The sequence below is a fragment of the Papio anubis genome, chromosome 7 (genome assembly GCF_008728515.1).
Source record: "Papio anubis isolate 15944 chromosome 7, Panubis1.0, whole genome shotgun sequence".
NCBI lineage: Eukaryota > Metazoa > Chordata > Mammalia > Primates > Cercopithecidae > Papio > Papio anubis.
The window spans coordinates 157,783,725-157,802,124 of NC_044982.1; the positions used below are offsets into that span (position 1 = coordinate 157,783,725).

An 18,400-nucleotide genomic window follows, 5' to 3' on the forward strand; every position below is an offset into this window, starting at 1 on the left:
AGGGAGGGAAGAAAGGAAGGAAGGAAAAGAGGGAGGGAGGGAAGGAAGGGAGGGACAAAGGAAGGAAAGGAAGGAAAGAAGAAAGAAAGGAAAGAAGGAAAGGGAGGGAGGAAGGAAGGGAGGGAGGAAGGAAGGAAAAGAAGGAAGGAAGCAAGGAAGGAAGAAAGGAAAAGAGGGAGGGAAGGAAGAAAAGCGGGAGGGAGGGAAGGAAGGAAAAGGGGGTGGGAAGGAGGGAAGGAAGGAAGACAGGAAGGAAAGTAAGGAAGGAAAGGAAGGAAGGAAAAGAGGGAGGAAGGAAGGATGGAAGGGAGGGAGGGAGGAAGAAAGGAAAAGAGGGAGGGAGGAAGGAAGGAAGGAAAAGAGGAAGGGAGGGAGGGAGGGAGGGAGGAAGGAACAGAAGGAAGAAGGAAGGGATGGAGGGAAGGAAGGAGCGGGAAAGCGCTCCCCGGTGGAGAAGGCTGAAGCCACCGCTGTCCATCTCGGATTCACAGGCCAGGGAGCGGCCGGGTTCTGAGGAGGGAAGTGGGTAAGGACACGAGAGGCCCAGGGCACCTGTGCTGGGCACCGTGCGCGCCCCTTGGGGACCTTCCCCGGCGGCGAGGGGGGAAGGACGGGCGAGCCCGCGGCGGCTCCTGCGGGGAGGGTCCTGGAGGCGGGCGGTGGGCGCTTCTCCAGGGCAGCTGGTGTGGAGCCTGTTCCCAGGGAGCCCAGACAGGCGCCGGGGAGCCGCTCCTGCCGGTGGAGACGGAGACGCAGACAGCGCCACACACGGCTGGAGGCCGGAGAAACGGGGCGCACTGACAGCCTCGCCCGCCCCGCGCTACCCGCCCCGCCCGGGCTTGGACTCCGCCTGCGTCTGTGGCCCCGCGTGACTGGGAGGTCTGCGGACCCCGCCGAGCCCCTGCCCTAAACGCCCTTCCCCCCGCCCACCTGGAAACCCTCTTGCTTTGTGTGGCAAATACCAGGATGGGCTTTATTTCCAGGGGCCGAGACTTTGTTATGGAACCGAGTTGGGATATTGGATTTCCATGCTTGGTGGTGCTGGGGGCGGGGGGCACTGCAGGCCCTCCAAAAAAGGGGGTCCCTGCCCCGTCTCAGCTTCTAGCCTTTCCTCATAAAAGGAGTTAGCTAAGGACTGTCACCCTGGGAGACCCAGGAGATGGGGTGTGAGGCTGTTCCGATGGGGGCTGAGGGTGAGCCTTGTCCTGAGGCCCTGAGGGGCTGCGCACAGGCCGAGGTGCTGGGGAGGGCAGGCCTCAAGGGGTCCATTGGCACAGAAAAGGGGCAGCCTCCGTGCCCGGGTGGCCTCCTCGGGCCTCCTCTATGGGCCTCCTCCATAGGCCTTCCGAAGTAGAAGCAGTTCTTCCTTCTGCTCAGAATCACATGTTACCTTTGTAGAAGGGCGACAGCCAAAGGGTTTTTTGTTTAAAAACCATAGTTGTGGTTCGTTATTAAAGCCTTTTTTAATTTTTAATTTCACTAGGTTCTAGGGGGAACAGGTGGTGTTTGGTTCCATGGATAAGTTCTTGGGTGGTGACTCCTGAGATTCCTCACCTTAGTGTGCGCTGTACCCAATGTGGAGTGTTTTGGAAGAATGGTTTCAGTCTGAGACTCAAGAAGGAGGCTTCATTAACAGACACTTCTTTTGGAAGCCAGGCTCCGTTGGAAACGCTCGGGGCACGATTCTGGGGCTTCCCCGTTTCCCAGCAATCTGGAAGCCTCGGTTTCTTGGAGAACTTGTGTCAGCACAGGCAGGTTTTTAACTTAAAACTAAACGCGTGTAACACAGGGGCTGTGTGGGCATTCATCTGGGTGTGCATCGTGATTTGTGCTTTGACACGCAAGTGATTTTGCCTTCCCTAACACGGCATGGTGACAGAGCCAGAGTGGATTGAAAATCACCCAGCGGGAGATGAAGGCATAGTGTGATGCTGGATGTTGAACAAATGCGCTTTTCCTGAGCCTTTGGTGAGAGTGTTGCCTTGAGGAGAGGCTTGGGATGCAAGACAAATGGATCTTCTGGGAAATGGAAGCTCCCGGTGAACTTGGAGCATCCCTGTCCTGTGTATCTGGAGTCCTCCTGGCAGCCACAGGAAGTCATTACATCCTCTCTTCAAATAAATCTCCCTCCAGCTGCCTCCCAGCTGGGCAGTGCGTGAAGCATTGAAACTCCAATCAAGCTGCCTGCATCCCACAGGAGGAAGCAACTGGCTTGGCCCCAGAAGAAACAGGCCAGCCTTTGAAGTGCCAGGGAAAGAGCTGCCCACAGGCCTTGCCTTCGCCTTCAGAAACTCGGGTGTGTGCCGCTGTGAATGGGGTTGCCATCACAGGGTCCCGTAGACAGGGTTATCACTGGTCTCTTCTTGACTCTAACTAGTGTCAACCCTAAAAAACAAGATTCATAAAACATGACTAAATATAGAGTTTATTCGAGTCCAAAGCTCGAGGCTGGCCAAGCCAGGAGCACAGATTCAACTTGCCTTGAATGTACACTCAGCTGCAGTTACAAGAGTTTTTAAGGAGAAAAGAGCTGGCACTTCCTAAGTTGTTACCAAGAATTTACATTAGAATAACATAAGCTATTGATTAGCTATACATTGTTCTTTGGATCACAGACTCCAGGCAGGAGAAGATAATAGGTGAGGCAGCTAGTGGGGAACACCGTGCCTTTAAACAGTTGCCTGTGGATGCGGGGGCAGGAGTGGAGGAGTAACGGCGTGTGACTGAAGTCCCATACTCAGTTCTCTCTGGACCTGATAATTTTGCATATCTCACAGAGGTTACACTGCTTAAAGCTATTTTTCTTTTCTCAGTAACAGAGGAATTTTTTTTCATGACTTCCAAAATGCATAAGGAAGAGGCTGCCATGTGAGATGGTCCCTGTAGGGCAGTGGCGCTCCCTCAGCCTGCCTGGCTCAGACCCGCTTTCTTAGGCAGGGGCCGCACATCACAGGCATCCACCTAGAAAGACCCATCCCTGGCCGGCCCTCCCTGTGCCAGCTCACAGCTGCAAGTCCGTGTTTCCAATCGCTTTCAGCCCGAAGCCAGGCCTTCCTGGAGCCCTCTGTCCAGTACACTCTTCCGCCTTCTTCCACTGCCATTGTGGCTGCCGAGCCTTAAAATGTGGCAAGTCCAAACAGAGGTGTGCCATTGTCGTTGTCGTGCGACCCCTCTGACTCCAGTAGGAGGTTTTTGTTTTGTTTTGTTTTGTTTTGTTTTGAGCAGCAGCAAGATTTAGTGTGAAGAGCAAAAGAACAAAGCTTCCACATTGTGGAAGGGGACCCCAGCCAGTTGCCACTGCTGGCTGGGGTGGCCAGCTTTTATTCCCTTATTTATCCCCGCCCACGTCCTGCTGATTAGTCCGTTTTATAGAGTGCTGATTGGTCCATTTTACAGAGAGCTGATTGGCGCATTTACAATCCTTTAGCTAGACAGAGTGCTGATTGGTGCATTTGCAATCCTTTAGCTAGACACAGAGCACTGATTGGTGCATTTTTTACACAGTGCTGACTGGTGCATTTACAGTCCTTTAGGAGAAACAGAGTACTGATTGGTGCATTTTTACAGAGTGCTGATTGGTGCATTTACAATCCTTTAGCTAGACACAGAATGCTGATTGGTGTGTTTGTACAGAGTGCTGTTTGGTGCATTTATAATCCTCTAGCTAGACAGAAAAGTTCTCCAAATCCCCACTTGACCTAGGAAGTCCAGCTGGCTTCACCTCTCAATCCCCCCTCTAAACAGGACACTCCAACTGCTGTTGGGAATTGGGACTTCCTGCTGGATTGGGGCAAGAAGGGGCCCTGCAGTTGTAGTGTCCTCCAGAGGGGAACTCTTTAGGCCAGTCAAAGGACCAGTGTCAGTCCAGGGGTCCTCGGTAGAAGTTGTTAGTTGAGCTCATTTGGGGTTCCATTTGTAAGACCATCTGTAGCTTGATGGTCTTGATCTTAGAGGAAACAAATTTGACAAGGAGGTTAAAAATACGGGGCCCGAAGGTGAGTAACAGCAAGATGGCTGTCACAGGACCTAGAAAGGGGAGAAGACATGCTGCCCAACTCCAGCGGTTGGTATTTGGGAATTGGGACTTCCTGCTGGATGGGGGCAAAGAAAGGGATAGGGAAGAAGACATAGGGTTTATTGAGGACTTACATATGGGGCGGTCCAGGAGCAGTGGGCAGGACAGGAAAATCCACTCCAATTTGTAAAGAGCAGGCAGGTTACAGAGCATTTTCACTTAGCAACCTCTATTTAGCCCAGAACAAAGGGCCTGGATCCCCAGGGCAGCCTGTCTGTGTTCAAGGGATGACTGGGAGGCCAGCACCCTCCTGGGAAGCAGGGCTGCTGGGCTGGGAGGAGACTGTGCCCCAGGGAGAAGGTGAGGCTGCCTTGGTACTGGGTGGGAGTGAGTGGTGAGGACCTGGCCAAAGGTAGGTGACAGGACAGCCTCTGTGTCCATTTAACAAGGCAGAGTTTCAGACAGGGTATGAGGCTGCCAGAAAGACATTTACTATTCACTGAGCTTCAGGAGAGCTGATCACCCCAGGCCAAGGCCAACACTGCCCAGTGTCCTCACTAAGAAACCCCTCAGGGCACAGGTTCCAACCCAGCCACTGGGAGAGGGAGACACAAGGCGGTGTCAGTGTCCTTCATAGAGAAGGAGCGAGTGTCTGGGTTGGCTGCTCCCAGATTCCTTAGCTGGGACCTCTGAGCACAGATTCTTTTTAGAGATGACCATAGGGTCCTTCTCAGGGCATGCTTCAGTGCCATGGGTAGAACATCCATACTGGAATTCAAAGGTTTAGTATTTTAAAAATGTCAACTATTCCATCAAAATGTTATGTTGACTATATGGTCAAATAATATTTTGGATGTGTTAGGTTAAATAAAATATATTATTATACTTAATTTCATCCATTTCCTTTTACTTTAAAAAATGTGAGAGTTGAAAATGTAAGACTACACAACATGTTTATTGGTCGGACTTCCTTGCATTTTGGACAGAGGTGTTTGAACCAGAGCGACTCCATCTTGAATAGGGGCTGGGTAAAATGAGGCTGAGGCCTGCTGGGCAGCATTCCCAGGAGGGTACGCATTCTAAGTCACAGGATGAGATAGGAAGTTGGCACAAGATATAAGTCACAAAGACCTTGCTGATAAAACAGGTTGCATTAAAGAAACTGGCCCAAGCCCACCAAAACCAAGACAGCGATGACAGTGACCTCTGATTGTTCGCACGGCTCATCATACACTAATTATAATGCATTCCTGTTCCCAGACCAAACTGAGGGTTGGGCTTCTTATTCTCGAGGCCCAATAATGGGATGCAGATGAACTGGGAAAGGAAAGAGTTTTATTTCTGTAACTGGTTACAGGGAGAAGGACTGGAAAATATCTCCAGACCAACTCAAGGTCACAGCCTTCCAGCAATAACCTTCTAAGCTATATGTCTACATGTAAGTGTGATTCATTCATCTAAAGACGTGAGTGATTAACTTCTTATCTATAACTAAGACTTGAGTCCTGAAGACCTTCCTCTGGAACCTCAGTAAATTTACTTCATCTAAACGGTTCCAGGTGCTGGGGTGATGGTCTTGTCTCCTGCTAAGTCATGGATGTTTGGGGAGTTCCTTCAGACCCCCTATAAACATATTTGTGGAGGCCTGGGGAGTTTCTTCAGACCCCCAATAAAACTTGCTTAATCCTGAACGGGTCCTGTTAAGAATTCCCTCGTTATCTTGGAGAGGCCTGGGCCAAATTCTTGGTGGGATTTTGTTGCATTCCAGTCTTTGTATAACGGGGCACTGGCTCTCTCAGCTTTTGATATTGAACCGAACCACTCAGTGCTGAGGCAGTTGTTATGGAGGCCTGCGTCAGTGAGATCTGGCCTGCCACATTCATCTGGTAACAGACACTCCCACCAGCACCTTGACAGTTCACAAATGCCACGGCAACATCAGGAAGTTACCCTATATGGTCTAAAAATGGGAGGAACCCTCAGTTCTGGGAATTGCCCACCCCTGTCCTGGAAAACTCATGAATAATACACCCCTTGTTTAGCATATAATCAAGAAATAGCTACACGTATCCTTAGTCCAGCAGCCCAAGCTGCTGCTCTGCCTATGGCCTAGCCATTCTTTATTCCTTTGTGTTCTTAATACACTTTACTCTATGGATTCACCTCAAATTTTTTCCTGCGCAAGATCCAAGAACCCTCTCTTGGGTCTGGATCAGGACCCCTTTCCGGTAACACTGTCACCTTCCCAGGACCTGATATTCTTAGGGACAGCAAACGTTTTCAGTAAGGGCGACTGCATATTTCAGGCTTTGTGGACCACAAAGCCTCTGTCCCACCGCTCCACTGGACTCCGCCTTGGTGGTTCTGGGGCAGCCATAGACGGCAAACAAATGCACGGGCAGCTGCGTCCCAGTCCCAGCGGAGTTTCCTCACAAGAAAAAGGCGGTGACCACATTTGGCCTGGGGCTGTAGTTTGTTGGCTCCTGGTCTCTAAAAAGGGGGCAGTTTACCTTGAGTTGTCTCTGGACTGGAAGGGCAGAGTTTCATCCATGGAAGCCCTACTGTGTGCATCTTTATGAGATAAGGGCTCTTTCAGGGATCGTGTGGCATGTGCAAAATGCCTTTCGGTGTGAGTGTTAGTTTTTGTTGGCTGATGGTAACCCAGTAAGCAGATGATGAAGCCAGAATATAAAATACTAGAGCTGGCATTTGATGCCAGTCTCCTCCCCCTCCTGCCTCTCCTCTCTCCCCTCTATTTTCCCCTCTCTCTCTTTCCCTCTTTCCTGTACTTCCTCTGACCCTCCTCTCTCCCCTCTATTTTCCTTTCTCTCTCTCTTTCCCTCTCTCCTCTCCCTCCTGTTTCTCAGTGACTCCCCTCTATTTTCCCCTCTGTCTCTCTCTCCCTCTCTCCTCCGTCCCTGCCTATCTCTCTCTCTCTCTCTGTCTCTCTCCACTCCCCACACCCCCACCTCCCAATGGCTAAGTTGGAACCTGTGCCCTGAGGGGTTTCTTAGTGAGGACACTGGGCAGTGTTGGCCTTGGCCTGGGGTGATCAGCTCTCCTGAAGCTCAGTGAATAGTAAATGTCTCTCTGGCTGCCTTGCACCCTGTCTGAAACTCTGCCTTGTTAAATGGACACAGAGGCTGTCTTCACCTACCTTTGCCAGGTCCTCACCACTCACTCCTGCCCAATGCCAGGGCAGCCTCACCTTCTCCCTGGGGCACAGTCTCCTCCCGGCCCAGCAGCCCTGCTTCCCAGGAAAGCACCCGGCTCTGAGCTAGCCAGCTGTGTAGTGGGCACCGGCTGCCTGTCTCCCCACAGGAAGGGCCCTCCCACAGCCAGGGACATCTCCATCATGCCAGCATCACAAGCACTCACAGCAGCCACATCATCGCCCACTTCCCTGATGGCTAGTGATGTGAGGCATCTTTTTATGTGTGGTTTTCCACTCATACAGCTTCAATGAAATGTCTCTTCATATCTTTTGCTCATTTTCTAATTGGATTGTTTGGTGTTTGTACCATTGAGTTTTGAGATCTCTTCATATATTCTAGATAAGAATCCTTTGACTGGTCTATGGTCTGCAAATGTCTTCTCCTAGTCAGCAGCATGTCTTTATACTGTCTTAGCAGGGTCTTTTATTGAGCAAATGTTTAAAATTATTTTTATTTTGATGAAGTGGATTTTATAAAAAAAATTTTTTTTTCTTACGGAATCATACCTTTGGTGTCATGCCTAGGAACTCTTCACTAAACTGTAGGCCTTAGATTTTTATCCTATGCTTTCTTCTCAATGTTTTGTAGTTTTACATTTTGCATTTAAATCCATGATCCATTACGAGTTAATGCTTGTATAAAGTGTGAGGTTGAGGTTGAAATTTATTTTCTAACATTTAGATACCCAATTGCTCTAGAAGTATTTGTCAAAAAGGGCATCCTAAAGTGTGGCATATATGCCCAGTGGAATACTACTCATCCATAACTAATGAAATCATATCATCTGTGGCAACATGGATGGAACTGGAGGTCCTTTGCTTAAGTGAAATAACTCAGAAACAGACAGACAAATGCCACGTGTCCTCACTTATAAGCAGGAGCTTAAATAATATGTACACATGTTATTAGCATGAGATTTTTGGCTCTCAGCGTAATAGAAATTAACACAAGGTTAGGCAAACTGTTTTTAGACAAGGTCCATTAAGACTTATGCCCAGAAAGGTTGGGCATAAGGGAGATTTAGTGCAGGAACAAAATTTACCTGGCTGACACCCTGAGGGGAGTGCATTGTGGTGTCTTAAGCAGGGCGACATGCATGATTCGTGAAGTAGGTAAGCATCACTGATGTGCAGGGTGGAGTGTGAGAGTGCCCAGGCTGGTCAGGGGGCATGGTGAACCGTACGCCACATGATTAGAAAATGGCAGATAAGCCCCTCCCTGGGTGGGGATTTTAGTATTATAATAAGTCATAGGTTAAAGATGGCTCATTATTCTGCTCTTAGGTACATGCTGGTGATGGGGTTAACTTTTTTTGAGTGATGTTTATGTGAGGATGTTGCTTGTTTTAGGTTTTTGAGGTCCTGCAGTCAGCAGGTATGGCAACTTGAATAAGATTTATGGTGGGAAGCTGCTTATCTCAGTTTCTTCAGACAGCTTGCAAGGTCTGGTCAATGGGCACATATGGAAAAATACGTTAGTAGAGGTGGGCTGAGTCCTGTGTCTGCTCTGTCTCACATGGACATAGAGTATGGAATAATAGACATTGTAGACTCAGAAGGGTGGGAGGGGGGGAGAGGGTGAGGGATGGGAAATTACTTAAAAGTACATTATTCTGGTGATGTTACACTAAAAGCCCAGACCTCACCACTATGCAGTATGTCCATGTTACGAAACTGCACTTATACCCCTTACATTTATATAAAGAAAGAAAAGGCTGTTCTTGCAAAGACTCACTTTCACATCTTTGTCAAAAATAAGTTGGGCATGTTGAGCATGGTGGCACCTGTAGTTCCAGCTGGCTGGGAGGCTGAGGCAAGGGCATCCCCTGAGCCTGGGAGGTGGAGGCTGCAGGGAGCTGTGGGGATGCCAATGCGCTCCAGCCTGGATGACAGAGTGAGACCCCGTATCTTAAAAAAAATAAGTTGGGCATGTCTTTGTGGGTCTGTTTTAAGGTTCTGTGCTCCAGCCCATTGATCCGTGTGTCTATGTCTGCTTCCGTGCTGTGCTGCCTTGATGACTGGCGCTACACAGTAGACTTTCACGTTGGATAGAATGAGTCTCCCATTCAATTCTTCTTTGCTAAGATTGTCTTTGCTATTCTAAAGCCTGTGCTTTTCCATATACATTTTAGGATAAGCTTGTCTGTGGCTAGAAAAATTCTTGCTAGGAATTGCATTAAACCTAGAATCAATCTGGGGCAAATTAACATTTTGTCTATGTTGAGTCTTCCATTCATGAACACTCTGTGTCTCTCCATTTATCTAGAACTGCTTTGGGTTTTTTTTTTTTTTTTAATCACCGTTTTGTAACTTACAGCACAGATGCTGGTGTGCTGTAAGTTACAAACAAGATTTAAGTTTAAAACAAGATTTAAGTTTATGCCTAAGTGTTTAATTTTAATTGGAGTGATTTTAAGTGGTATTGTGTTTTTAATTTTTATTTTTGTGTATTCATTGGTAGTATATAGGAAAAAATAATGTTTGAATGTTGATCTTGTGTTGTGGTCCTTACTGAACTTACTGCTCACTGATTAGTTTTAGAAGTGTTTTGTTTTGCTTTTTTTTTTTTTCTTTGATTTCTTGGGATTTTTAAATATAAACTATTATGTCAAGTGCAAGTGGAGAGAATTTTATTTCATCTATTTTAGTTTGTGTGTCTTTTGCCTTATTATACTGACTTGGGCTTTCAGTACTATGTCGAATAAGAGTGATGAGAATCCTGTGCAGGAGAAGCATTCAGTTTCTCACCATTAAGTATTATGTTAGCTGTAGTTTTTCATTTGCTTCCTTTTCCTAGATGATTTTCTTTATAGGGTTGAGGTAGTACAGGGATCATAAAATAAGTTAGAAAATGACGTTCCCTTCCCTTCTATTTTCTGGTAGCATTTGTATAGAATTAGTGTTAGTTCTTTAAATATTTTGCAGAATTCACCAGTGAGACAATCTGGCCATACAGTTTTCTTTTTTGGAAGGTCTCTAACTACCAGTTTAAATTTTCTAATATATATAGGGTGAGTTAAATTATTTCATTCTAGTTGTTAAGTGTGTATGTTTACAATTGTTAATAATACAACAGTAGTTAATATGAGAAACTTTTAATCTTTTGATGTCTTCAGGGTCTGTTGTGATAACGCCTCTTTCATTGATACTGATCATTTATGTCTTTTTTCTCTTTTTACTTGTCAGTCCTTCTAGAAGTTGGTTAATTTTATTGATCTTTTAAAAAAAATCAGCTTTGCTTCATTGATTTTTCCCCACTGTTTTCCTATTTTTAAATTCACGAATTTATGCTCTTATCTTTATTATTTCTTTTCTTCTGCTTGTTTTTGGGTTTATTTTTAAATTCTTTTCTATTTCCTTAAGATGGGAACTTAAATTACTGATTTAAGACCTTTTCTCTTTTCTAATACATTTAGTGCTATACGTTTCCCTCTCAACGAGTGACATGTTAGCTGTAGTTTTTAATTTGCTTTCTTTTCCTAGATGATTTTCTTTATAGGGTTGGGGTAACACAGAGATCATAAATTAGAAAATGATGTTCCATTTTCATTCAGTTCAATGTGTTTTCTTTTACTTTCCTTGTGACAATCTCTCAGATCTGTGAATTATTTAGAAGTATGATCTTTAACCTGAAAATGCTTGGATAGTTTCTTGTTACCTTTCTGTTACTGATTTCTCTGATTTCCAGTTTGATTGCTTATGGTAAGAAAAAAAACCCTCTTTATAATTGTAATTCTTTTAAACTTGTTGATGTTTGTTTTTTGGGCCAGGATATGATCTGTCTTGCTGAATGTTTCTTGGATGCTGAAAGGAATGTGCATTCTGCTGTTAGCTGGAGCACTCTATAGTATCAGCAAGAGTTGATTGCTGGGAGATACTGCTGAGTTCTCTCTGCTGAATTTCTTTTTAGTTCTTCCATGAATTGTAGAGAGAGAGTAAAAGTCTCCATCTGTAATAGTGGATTTGTCAGTCTATAATCCATTTGTGCATGTGCCACTTTCTCTTGTCATTTACTTTCTCTTGTCATTTTGTCAGTTTTTGTTTCATGTATTTTTCAGCCCAGTTATTTGGTGAATACACATTCAGGATAACTATGATCTTCTGGTGGATTGTTTTATCTATATGCAGTATCCCTCTCTGCCTTGGAAATGTTCTTTGCTCTGAAATATACTTCATGGGATATTAATATAGCCATTCCTACTCTTTTGATTACTGTTTGTATGGTTTATCTTTATCTGTGCTTTTACTATTTTGCTATTTTATTTTGTTTCAGCCATCAAACATAATTTGAAAACTCAAGATGAAAAAGAAAGTGTATCATATTTAACCATACATTTGCTCTTTCTTTTGTTATTTCTTCCTGATACTCCAAGATTCCTTCTTTTTATCATTTCATTTCTGTTTGAAGACCTTCTTAGCAGTACTTTCAGGGTAAGTCTGCTGCTCTTCTAGTTTTTCATCATCTGAGAATGTCTTGAGTCTCCCTTCATTCCTGAAGGATATATTTGATGGATATAGAAATCTGGGTTGATTGTTCTTGCCTTTTAGCAGTTAAAAATATTATGCCACTTTTTTCTGGCCTCCATGGTTTCTGAGGAGAGACTTGTAGTTTTTCTCTATAGGCAAATTGTCATTTATCTCTCACTGCTTTCAAGAAATTTTATCTTTCTTTAGTTTTCATGAGTTCGATTTGTGGATTGTTGTGTCTTGGCATAGATTTGGGGGGTGTCTAGCCTTTTTAGGATTTGCCCAGCTTCTTAAATCTCTAGGTTTATATCTTTTACCAATTTTTAAATCATTATTTCTTTGAATATCTTTTCATCCCTGCCCTCTTTCTCCAATGATACAAATGTTAGATCTTTTGTTTGTGTCCCACAGATCGCTGAGGGTTGGTTCCTTTTGTTTTTTAGTCTTTTTTCATTTTTTCAGATGAATAATTTCTGTTGTTGTATCTTCAAGTTCCCTGATTCTTTCCTTTATACTCTCCATTATATTATGGTGCCCATTCCGTTAGAGTTTTACTTCAGTTGTTTCATTTTCAGTTCTAAAATTTCCATGTGGTCCTCCTTTATAATTTTGATTTCTTGTCTGAGACTTTCCATTTTTTTCCATTTATTTCAAGTGTGTTTCTCATTGCTTGTTGAAGAATTTTTATGGTAGCTGCTTTGAAATCCTTTTCAGATAATTTCGACATCTGTATCACCGCAGTATTAGCTTCTGTTGATTGACTTTTCTCATTCAACTTGAAACGCCCCTGGCTCACAGGATCCCCACATGGTCTTTGCTGTTACCACAAGAGAGGGGCTTGTTACAGTCTGGTGAGTGTGGAAGTTCTGGTTCCCACTTGGCCTTCACCAAGGAGCTTACTTTTTTTTCCTGTGGAATTTGGCGGGAGCAGTTATTATCTAGGAGTGTTATGTCTAGCTTTAGTGCCCCTTTCCTGGCTTTCTGGCTAGGGAGAGCAGGCTTCTCTTGGGGCTTTTTGTTTTCTTTGTAGTACCCACTGACATACCAGCTTCCCAGCACCTAGTCTAGGACATATGAGGGGAAACAAAAAGGAAACCTATCTCTATGCCATTCTTCGGGATCCCAAGGCTCCCAGCTGATCTGCTTCCTCTTCATCTTTACAGTCTCCTTATGCTTGTTTTCTTAAAATGCCAAGTTTTAGCTCTGCTCAGTGGGACGAATTGGAAGAAATGCATCCACTTCATCTTGCTTCAGAACTAGAAGCCTGCTTTATTGTCTTTAATTGGAGAGTAAAACAATTACATTCTCTTCTCCAGTAAACTCATATGTATTTGTGTCGTTAAATTCCTTATCACCAAACACAATTCATGCACCAGGGAGGTGCTCCAGGCTTACTCTGTGATTTTGGGCACTTTGTAATCCCTGTCAACTTGCACTTTGGTGCATGTGCCCTGGTTTGAGGAGCACTGGTCTGTGGCTAAAACTTGTTGAGGACTCATTATGTGGCCAAACACTGTTCTCACTGTTCTAAGGGATTTATAAGGGTGAACTCATGGAATCCTCATAGCACTCTTAGGTACTGTTATTACCTTCATTTTATTAAAAAAATTGAGTTATGGAGACATTTAATACTTTTCCAAAGTGATGCCACTGGGCAAGAGCAGGAATTGAAAACTAGAGCCCTAAGCTAGTGTATCGGGGTACCTGTCTGTGTTGGGAAAATGCATTTGGGTTTTGAAGCCAGAAGAATATTCCAAGACACCATCTCTGCCTTTTACTGGTGGTGACCTTTGTCAAGTTCCCTACTAGATACAAGCTTCAATTTCTTCATCTGTATAATAGGGAAAACATGACATGCCTCACTACGTTTGGGAAATAATAGATAACGTCAACGTCTAGTCTGTGAGGCCCTTAGCATACAGCAGATCTTCAGTAAGTCATTTACTTACTAATGGCAAGTTGCCATTGTTATGGTTTATCCATGTCCACAGGGAGGCAGCATATGTAGTGATTAAGAGTACACACTTTAGAGTTAGACTGATGCATTTGGATTGTCGCACCAGAGCAAACTATCTGAGAGACCCAGGCAAGCCTGCTTACCTCTCAACATCCTGCCTCTCCAGTAGGTGTGATGATGCCAATTCCAGAAGGCAGTGTGGGCAGTTGAGAGGGTCCTGAGCGTGGAGAGTGTCACAGTGACTAGGTGTTGTGAGGGACAGTAGGGTTTCCGATGGGTCTGAGTGCATGCATCAGTTCTGGGTGAAATGAAAATGTTTGGTGATGCTACGTGATGCTCCTTCTCTGCATTGGTGCCATCCCCAAGACATCAGTGACTCTCACTTGGGGGCATGGCAAAACCACCCACCAGAAACTTTCTCCAGTCTTGGGCTTCTCAAGCAAGGTATGCTGTTTGTGGAATTCGCCCCTTGACAAGGTGAATTTGCTTCTGAAGCATGACCAGGTGTCTTAGCACCCAGATTGAGACTCTCAGCATTTTATCTGACACTGACTCACTCTACACAATCTGTCACAGAGGAACAAAGGCTTTGTGTTTACATGAAGGCTTGCAGTGATGTCTGTGATGCCTGGAGTTGACCAGACACTGTCGTGGGTTGTTGTGTTTTTCCAGAATTCAATGATCAGGGCTGATATTTTGCAAACATGTTCAGTTATTTTCAAAAACAAAGTTAATAAAGTTCAAGAAATTTAAGTAGTTTTCCCAAAATATGGTCTGTGTTTCTTTTTGTTTGTTTGTTTTGTAAAATAAAATGTGTTCAGAAGAGAAGCCAAGAGAATCCTACCACTTTCTTGAAATGCCCAAGTCTGCTCTAGAATTTCAGGAGCTGTCTCGCTCTTGGATGCAGTTTTTGTGTTTAATTGTAGCTCTGTTGAGGGACTCTTGCTGTGGCTCTTTCTGAGTAGCTTCTTCCTACACTTATGGCCAGGGAAGAGAGAATGTCATGATCCTTACTATTATAATTACCACGTGCTACTTACTTACTGCTAAAAAACTTAAGCCTTTTGAAACCAAAATCGTAATATTTACAGGGGCTTCCCTTAGTGACCGAGCAGCACTGAGCAATGGCTACAGAGCATGCATTACCCATGCCAAGTGGCATCTGTCAGTCCTTGGAAGCTGGGGTAAGAATTTGTGGAGATGCAGGTACAGTGGAGGTGGCACACAATGAGGGATGCTTTCCTCTTCTTGTGACTGCTTTTGTATCTGTGCATACCCTCCTTGTCCACATGTCTCAACCTCACCGACTACAGAAGAAAAACTTCTTCTTCCCTATTCCTTTCCTTAGACAACAGTTGGCCTTACTTTCCAACACTACTTCTCCAGCTCTCCTTGGCCTTAAGTGTGAGGGACTTCAGGAGCCTGTGGGAAAGTGGGATCTCTGGGAAATCTCCAGAGAAGAAAAGTTGGAAGATGACACAAGCAGAGGAAACATCCAGAGATTTAAATGGTGGCCCAGCACATGGCATTGAAAGACTAACAGTCTAACATTATAGATGAACAAACAGAGGCTCCATATAGCCATTAAAATTTTGAGAAAACCTTAAGCAGGTCTCAAATAAAATTGCACACAATGGAAGATGTCTAATAGCAGCATGCATTCACATAATTTAGTCTACAACTTTCTGATTTATAGAAATAAAAGGTAGTGAACGTTGTGAAAATGCAAAGGTGCTAAGGCCATGTTCCCATGAGCTACGAGTCCATATCTCATGAGGCTGTCCAGATTTCGGATGCCATAACTCATTTCTCTTTGTATTTCAGGTTGGGCTTCCCAATGATGATTGTGTCCTGCATCGTTGGGATGTGTTATCTTCTTGTGGCTCATGTGGTGGTGGGATGGAATTAATAGACATCCATCTGTCACTCGAAAACTAAAGGAAACTTCATCCATCACAACCCATCAGTCATAAAACTACCCTGACACCACTGTTTGGAGAAGAAAAGGTGCTTACCTGGAGATGCTATGGAGACACAGTGGAATAAACCTTGACACTAACACTAATTCCGGTGAATGCTGGAACACCGTGGCCTCCTCTTTGTGTCCTTTCTCCCCAAGGACAAAATGTAGAAAACGTGAGATAACTTACTTGAGATTCTCCTCCAGAAAAATACGTATGTTTCAAAACCCTTCCTGCTATACATAGGAAAAGACACACATGCACCCAAAATTGCTTGTGCTGTTTAATTGTCAATTCTCTTGAGGCTAAACACAGTTTGTTTTTCTTGTAATCACTTTTCATGTTAAAATAACCAGCACTCAAATTGTATGCTCTCTGAATATAGACTTTCTGGGAAAAGGTTTACTGCTTATAAGGAAACATTTTATATATTAAACTGTTCCTTGATAAAAGGCTTTGGAGTAGTTTACATTATGTAAAATTGCATTTTCTCCATTTATGTTTTTCTCTGCAGTTTTAAAGTTATCAATTAAAAGTCCAGAAATTTGACTTGCCGAAGATCATAGATATCTTTTAAGGGATATTTTACACATTTAACAGCCAAGAGTAATGATTTTCCATTTTGCAAGTGGTGCATGCTATTTTCATCAATTACGCAGATGTACAGTGGATACGCTCAGCCCTGTTCTCCCTGCAGGACACTGTGGCTCAGTCAGTGTTTATTAAATGCAGTTCTTTTGTGCAGCATTCCTGAAAGGCAAGGGTAATGAGAACAAAGATCAAGGGGGAGCCCTGTGCTTCCTCCGAGGTCTCCTCTGCTCTGCCTCATCAGTGTCATGGTTATGCCCCAGAGGAAGAAGCCCTTCTTCAGTTTCCGATCTTCTGTGCATACCTTGGAATAAAAATGTCTGGGGACGCTGCTCCGAAGTGATTGTGTGTCAAGCGTCTGACTTCAAAAGGTCCAAGCTGCTCAGGACACTAAGAACTGCAAAGCAGGAGACCTTTCTGGTCCCATTTCTGCCACGGGCACCCTCAGGATGGGTGTCCCTGTCTACTGTTCAGAGTCTATATTGTAGAATGGCAACCTAGTTCCTCCCTGAAAGGTTGGGAGTGTTGATGATAATATGCCTTTTGAATTCCTCGACAGCAAAGCTGATGTGCAACCCTATTTCATTTTAAAATATGGTGTTGGACAACATCACACAGAAGCCTTCAGACACGTGCAGCTGACTGGATGTCCTGGAGGAGCCCCTGCCACAGTCTGTCTAGGAAAGGGTTCTTCCCGCTGCTACTGCACTGCCTATACTTTGCTTGGTCTCACTGGACCTGGATGTGCCTGAGCTGGTCACTGAAAAGCATCGTTTCCTCTTCTATCCCACATCAGGATGCCTGGGGGCAGCACTATCTCCCTCGTGTCCGGCTCCTTCCAGCTCAGCTCACGTCTGCTCTTTCATCCTTTCACATGTCATCCCTTAACAACGCTCAGGCCCCGTCTCCCACCCGCTGCCTCTCCTCATTGGCGCCTCTCTCTACTCTTCAGTCATCCCTTCTCATTCTTGAGACGGAGTCTTGCTCTGTCACCCAGGCTGGAGTGCAGTGGTGCTATCTCAGTTCACTGCAAGCTCCGCCTCCCGGGTTCACGCCATTCTCCTGCCTCAGCCTCCCGAGTAGCTGGCACTACAGGCGTCTGCCACCACGCCCGGCTAATTTGTGTGTGTGTGTGTGTGTTTTTAGTAGAGACGGGATTTCACTGTGTTAGCCAGGATAGTCTTGATCTCCTGACCTCGTGATCCACCTACCTCGGCCTCCCAAAGTGCTGGAATTACAGGCGTGAGCCACCGCACCCGGCCCAGCCCTTCTCATTCTTAAAAACCGTTAGCTCTGGGCTGATTTCTCCCTCTTGCTCATACCCACGGCCTCCCCTGAGGTTCCTATTCGTGCCCCCCAGTTCCGATTTCTCTGCCCTCACCACCTTCCCCCACTCCCCTCTGTGTTACACCCACCCTGGGTCCCCAGGACCTGCCTAGGTCCTTCATCTCTGTGGTCTTTCTCTGACACTCCAACACTTCCAGTCATTTACCCCAGGTTACCCTCTAAAACAAACCTTGCCCCGCTGGAACCTCTTGTTCATTGGCCCCGTACATTTTAACTTCCCCTGTCAACTCCCTCTTAGCTGTTTATGCTCTAAAAATTAAAAGTCAACCAACAAACTGTCCCTATGCTACCTTTACTGCCCCTCAATGTTTCTGAGGTGAGTCATCCCACAGGGATGGCTGGTTTTATTTTTAAGTGAAGATTTCAAGCATCAGACAGGCTCTCGGCACTGCCTGGCTCTTTGATTCCATTTCCCTAGCGCAGTAGCCAGAGGACTGGCTGGAAACAGGTGGCTGCCCACACTGAGTAAGTGCAAGTGACTAGCCAGGGATAGTGCAATCCTTTAGGGTCCGTGAGAGGAGGCAGCTGTGGGTTTCTGAGGGGGAGGGGCCAGTGACCAGGACCTGGAGATGCAGGGAGCCGTGTCCAGGGGGACTGGACGGGAGCCGTGGTCTTCTGCTGGGGCTGTGCCAGCATGAGACACTTGGCAGCCAGGGCGGGGTCCGGGGGGCGAGAGGTGGGCCGTGGGAATCATCCTGAGTTTATGCCTTTCATCCTGTGGCTTCCCTCTGTCCAAGGACTGAACTAGCTGGAAGCCAGGGGACAGGAAGCACTGCTGATGCTGTCCAGGAATGGGAGTGGGGCAGGGGGAGCAGATGGAAGATACTCAGCTTTATGTACTGTTTTGCTCC

General features: G+C 45.4%; 1 protein-coding gene across 1 annotated transcript in view; it reads left to right on the forward strand.

The window, feature by feature from the left end:
• The window catches only part of OCA2 (OCA2 melanosomal transmembrane protein), a 346,597-nt gene extending 330,056 nt beyond the window's left edge, over positions 1-16,541 (forward strand). The window contains exon 24 of the mRNA XM_003900679.3: positions 15,478-16,541. Coding sequence (XP_003900728.2) covers positions 15,478-15,562 — 85 coding nt within the window. The 3' untranslated portion in view covers positions 15,563-16,541. The remainder of the gene's footprint in view (positions 1-15,477) is intronic.
• The last annotated feature ends 1,859 nt before the right edge of the window (positions 16,542-18,400 follow it).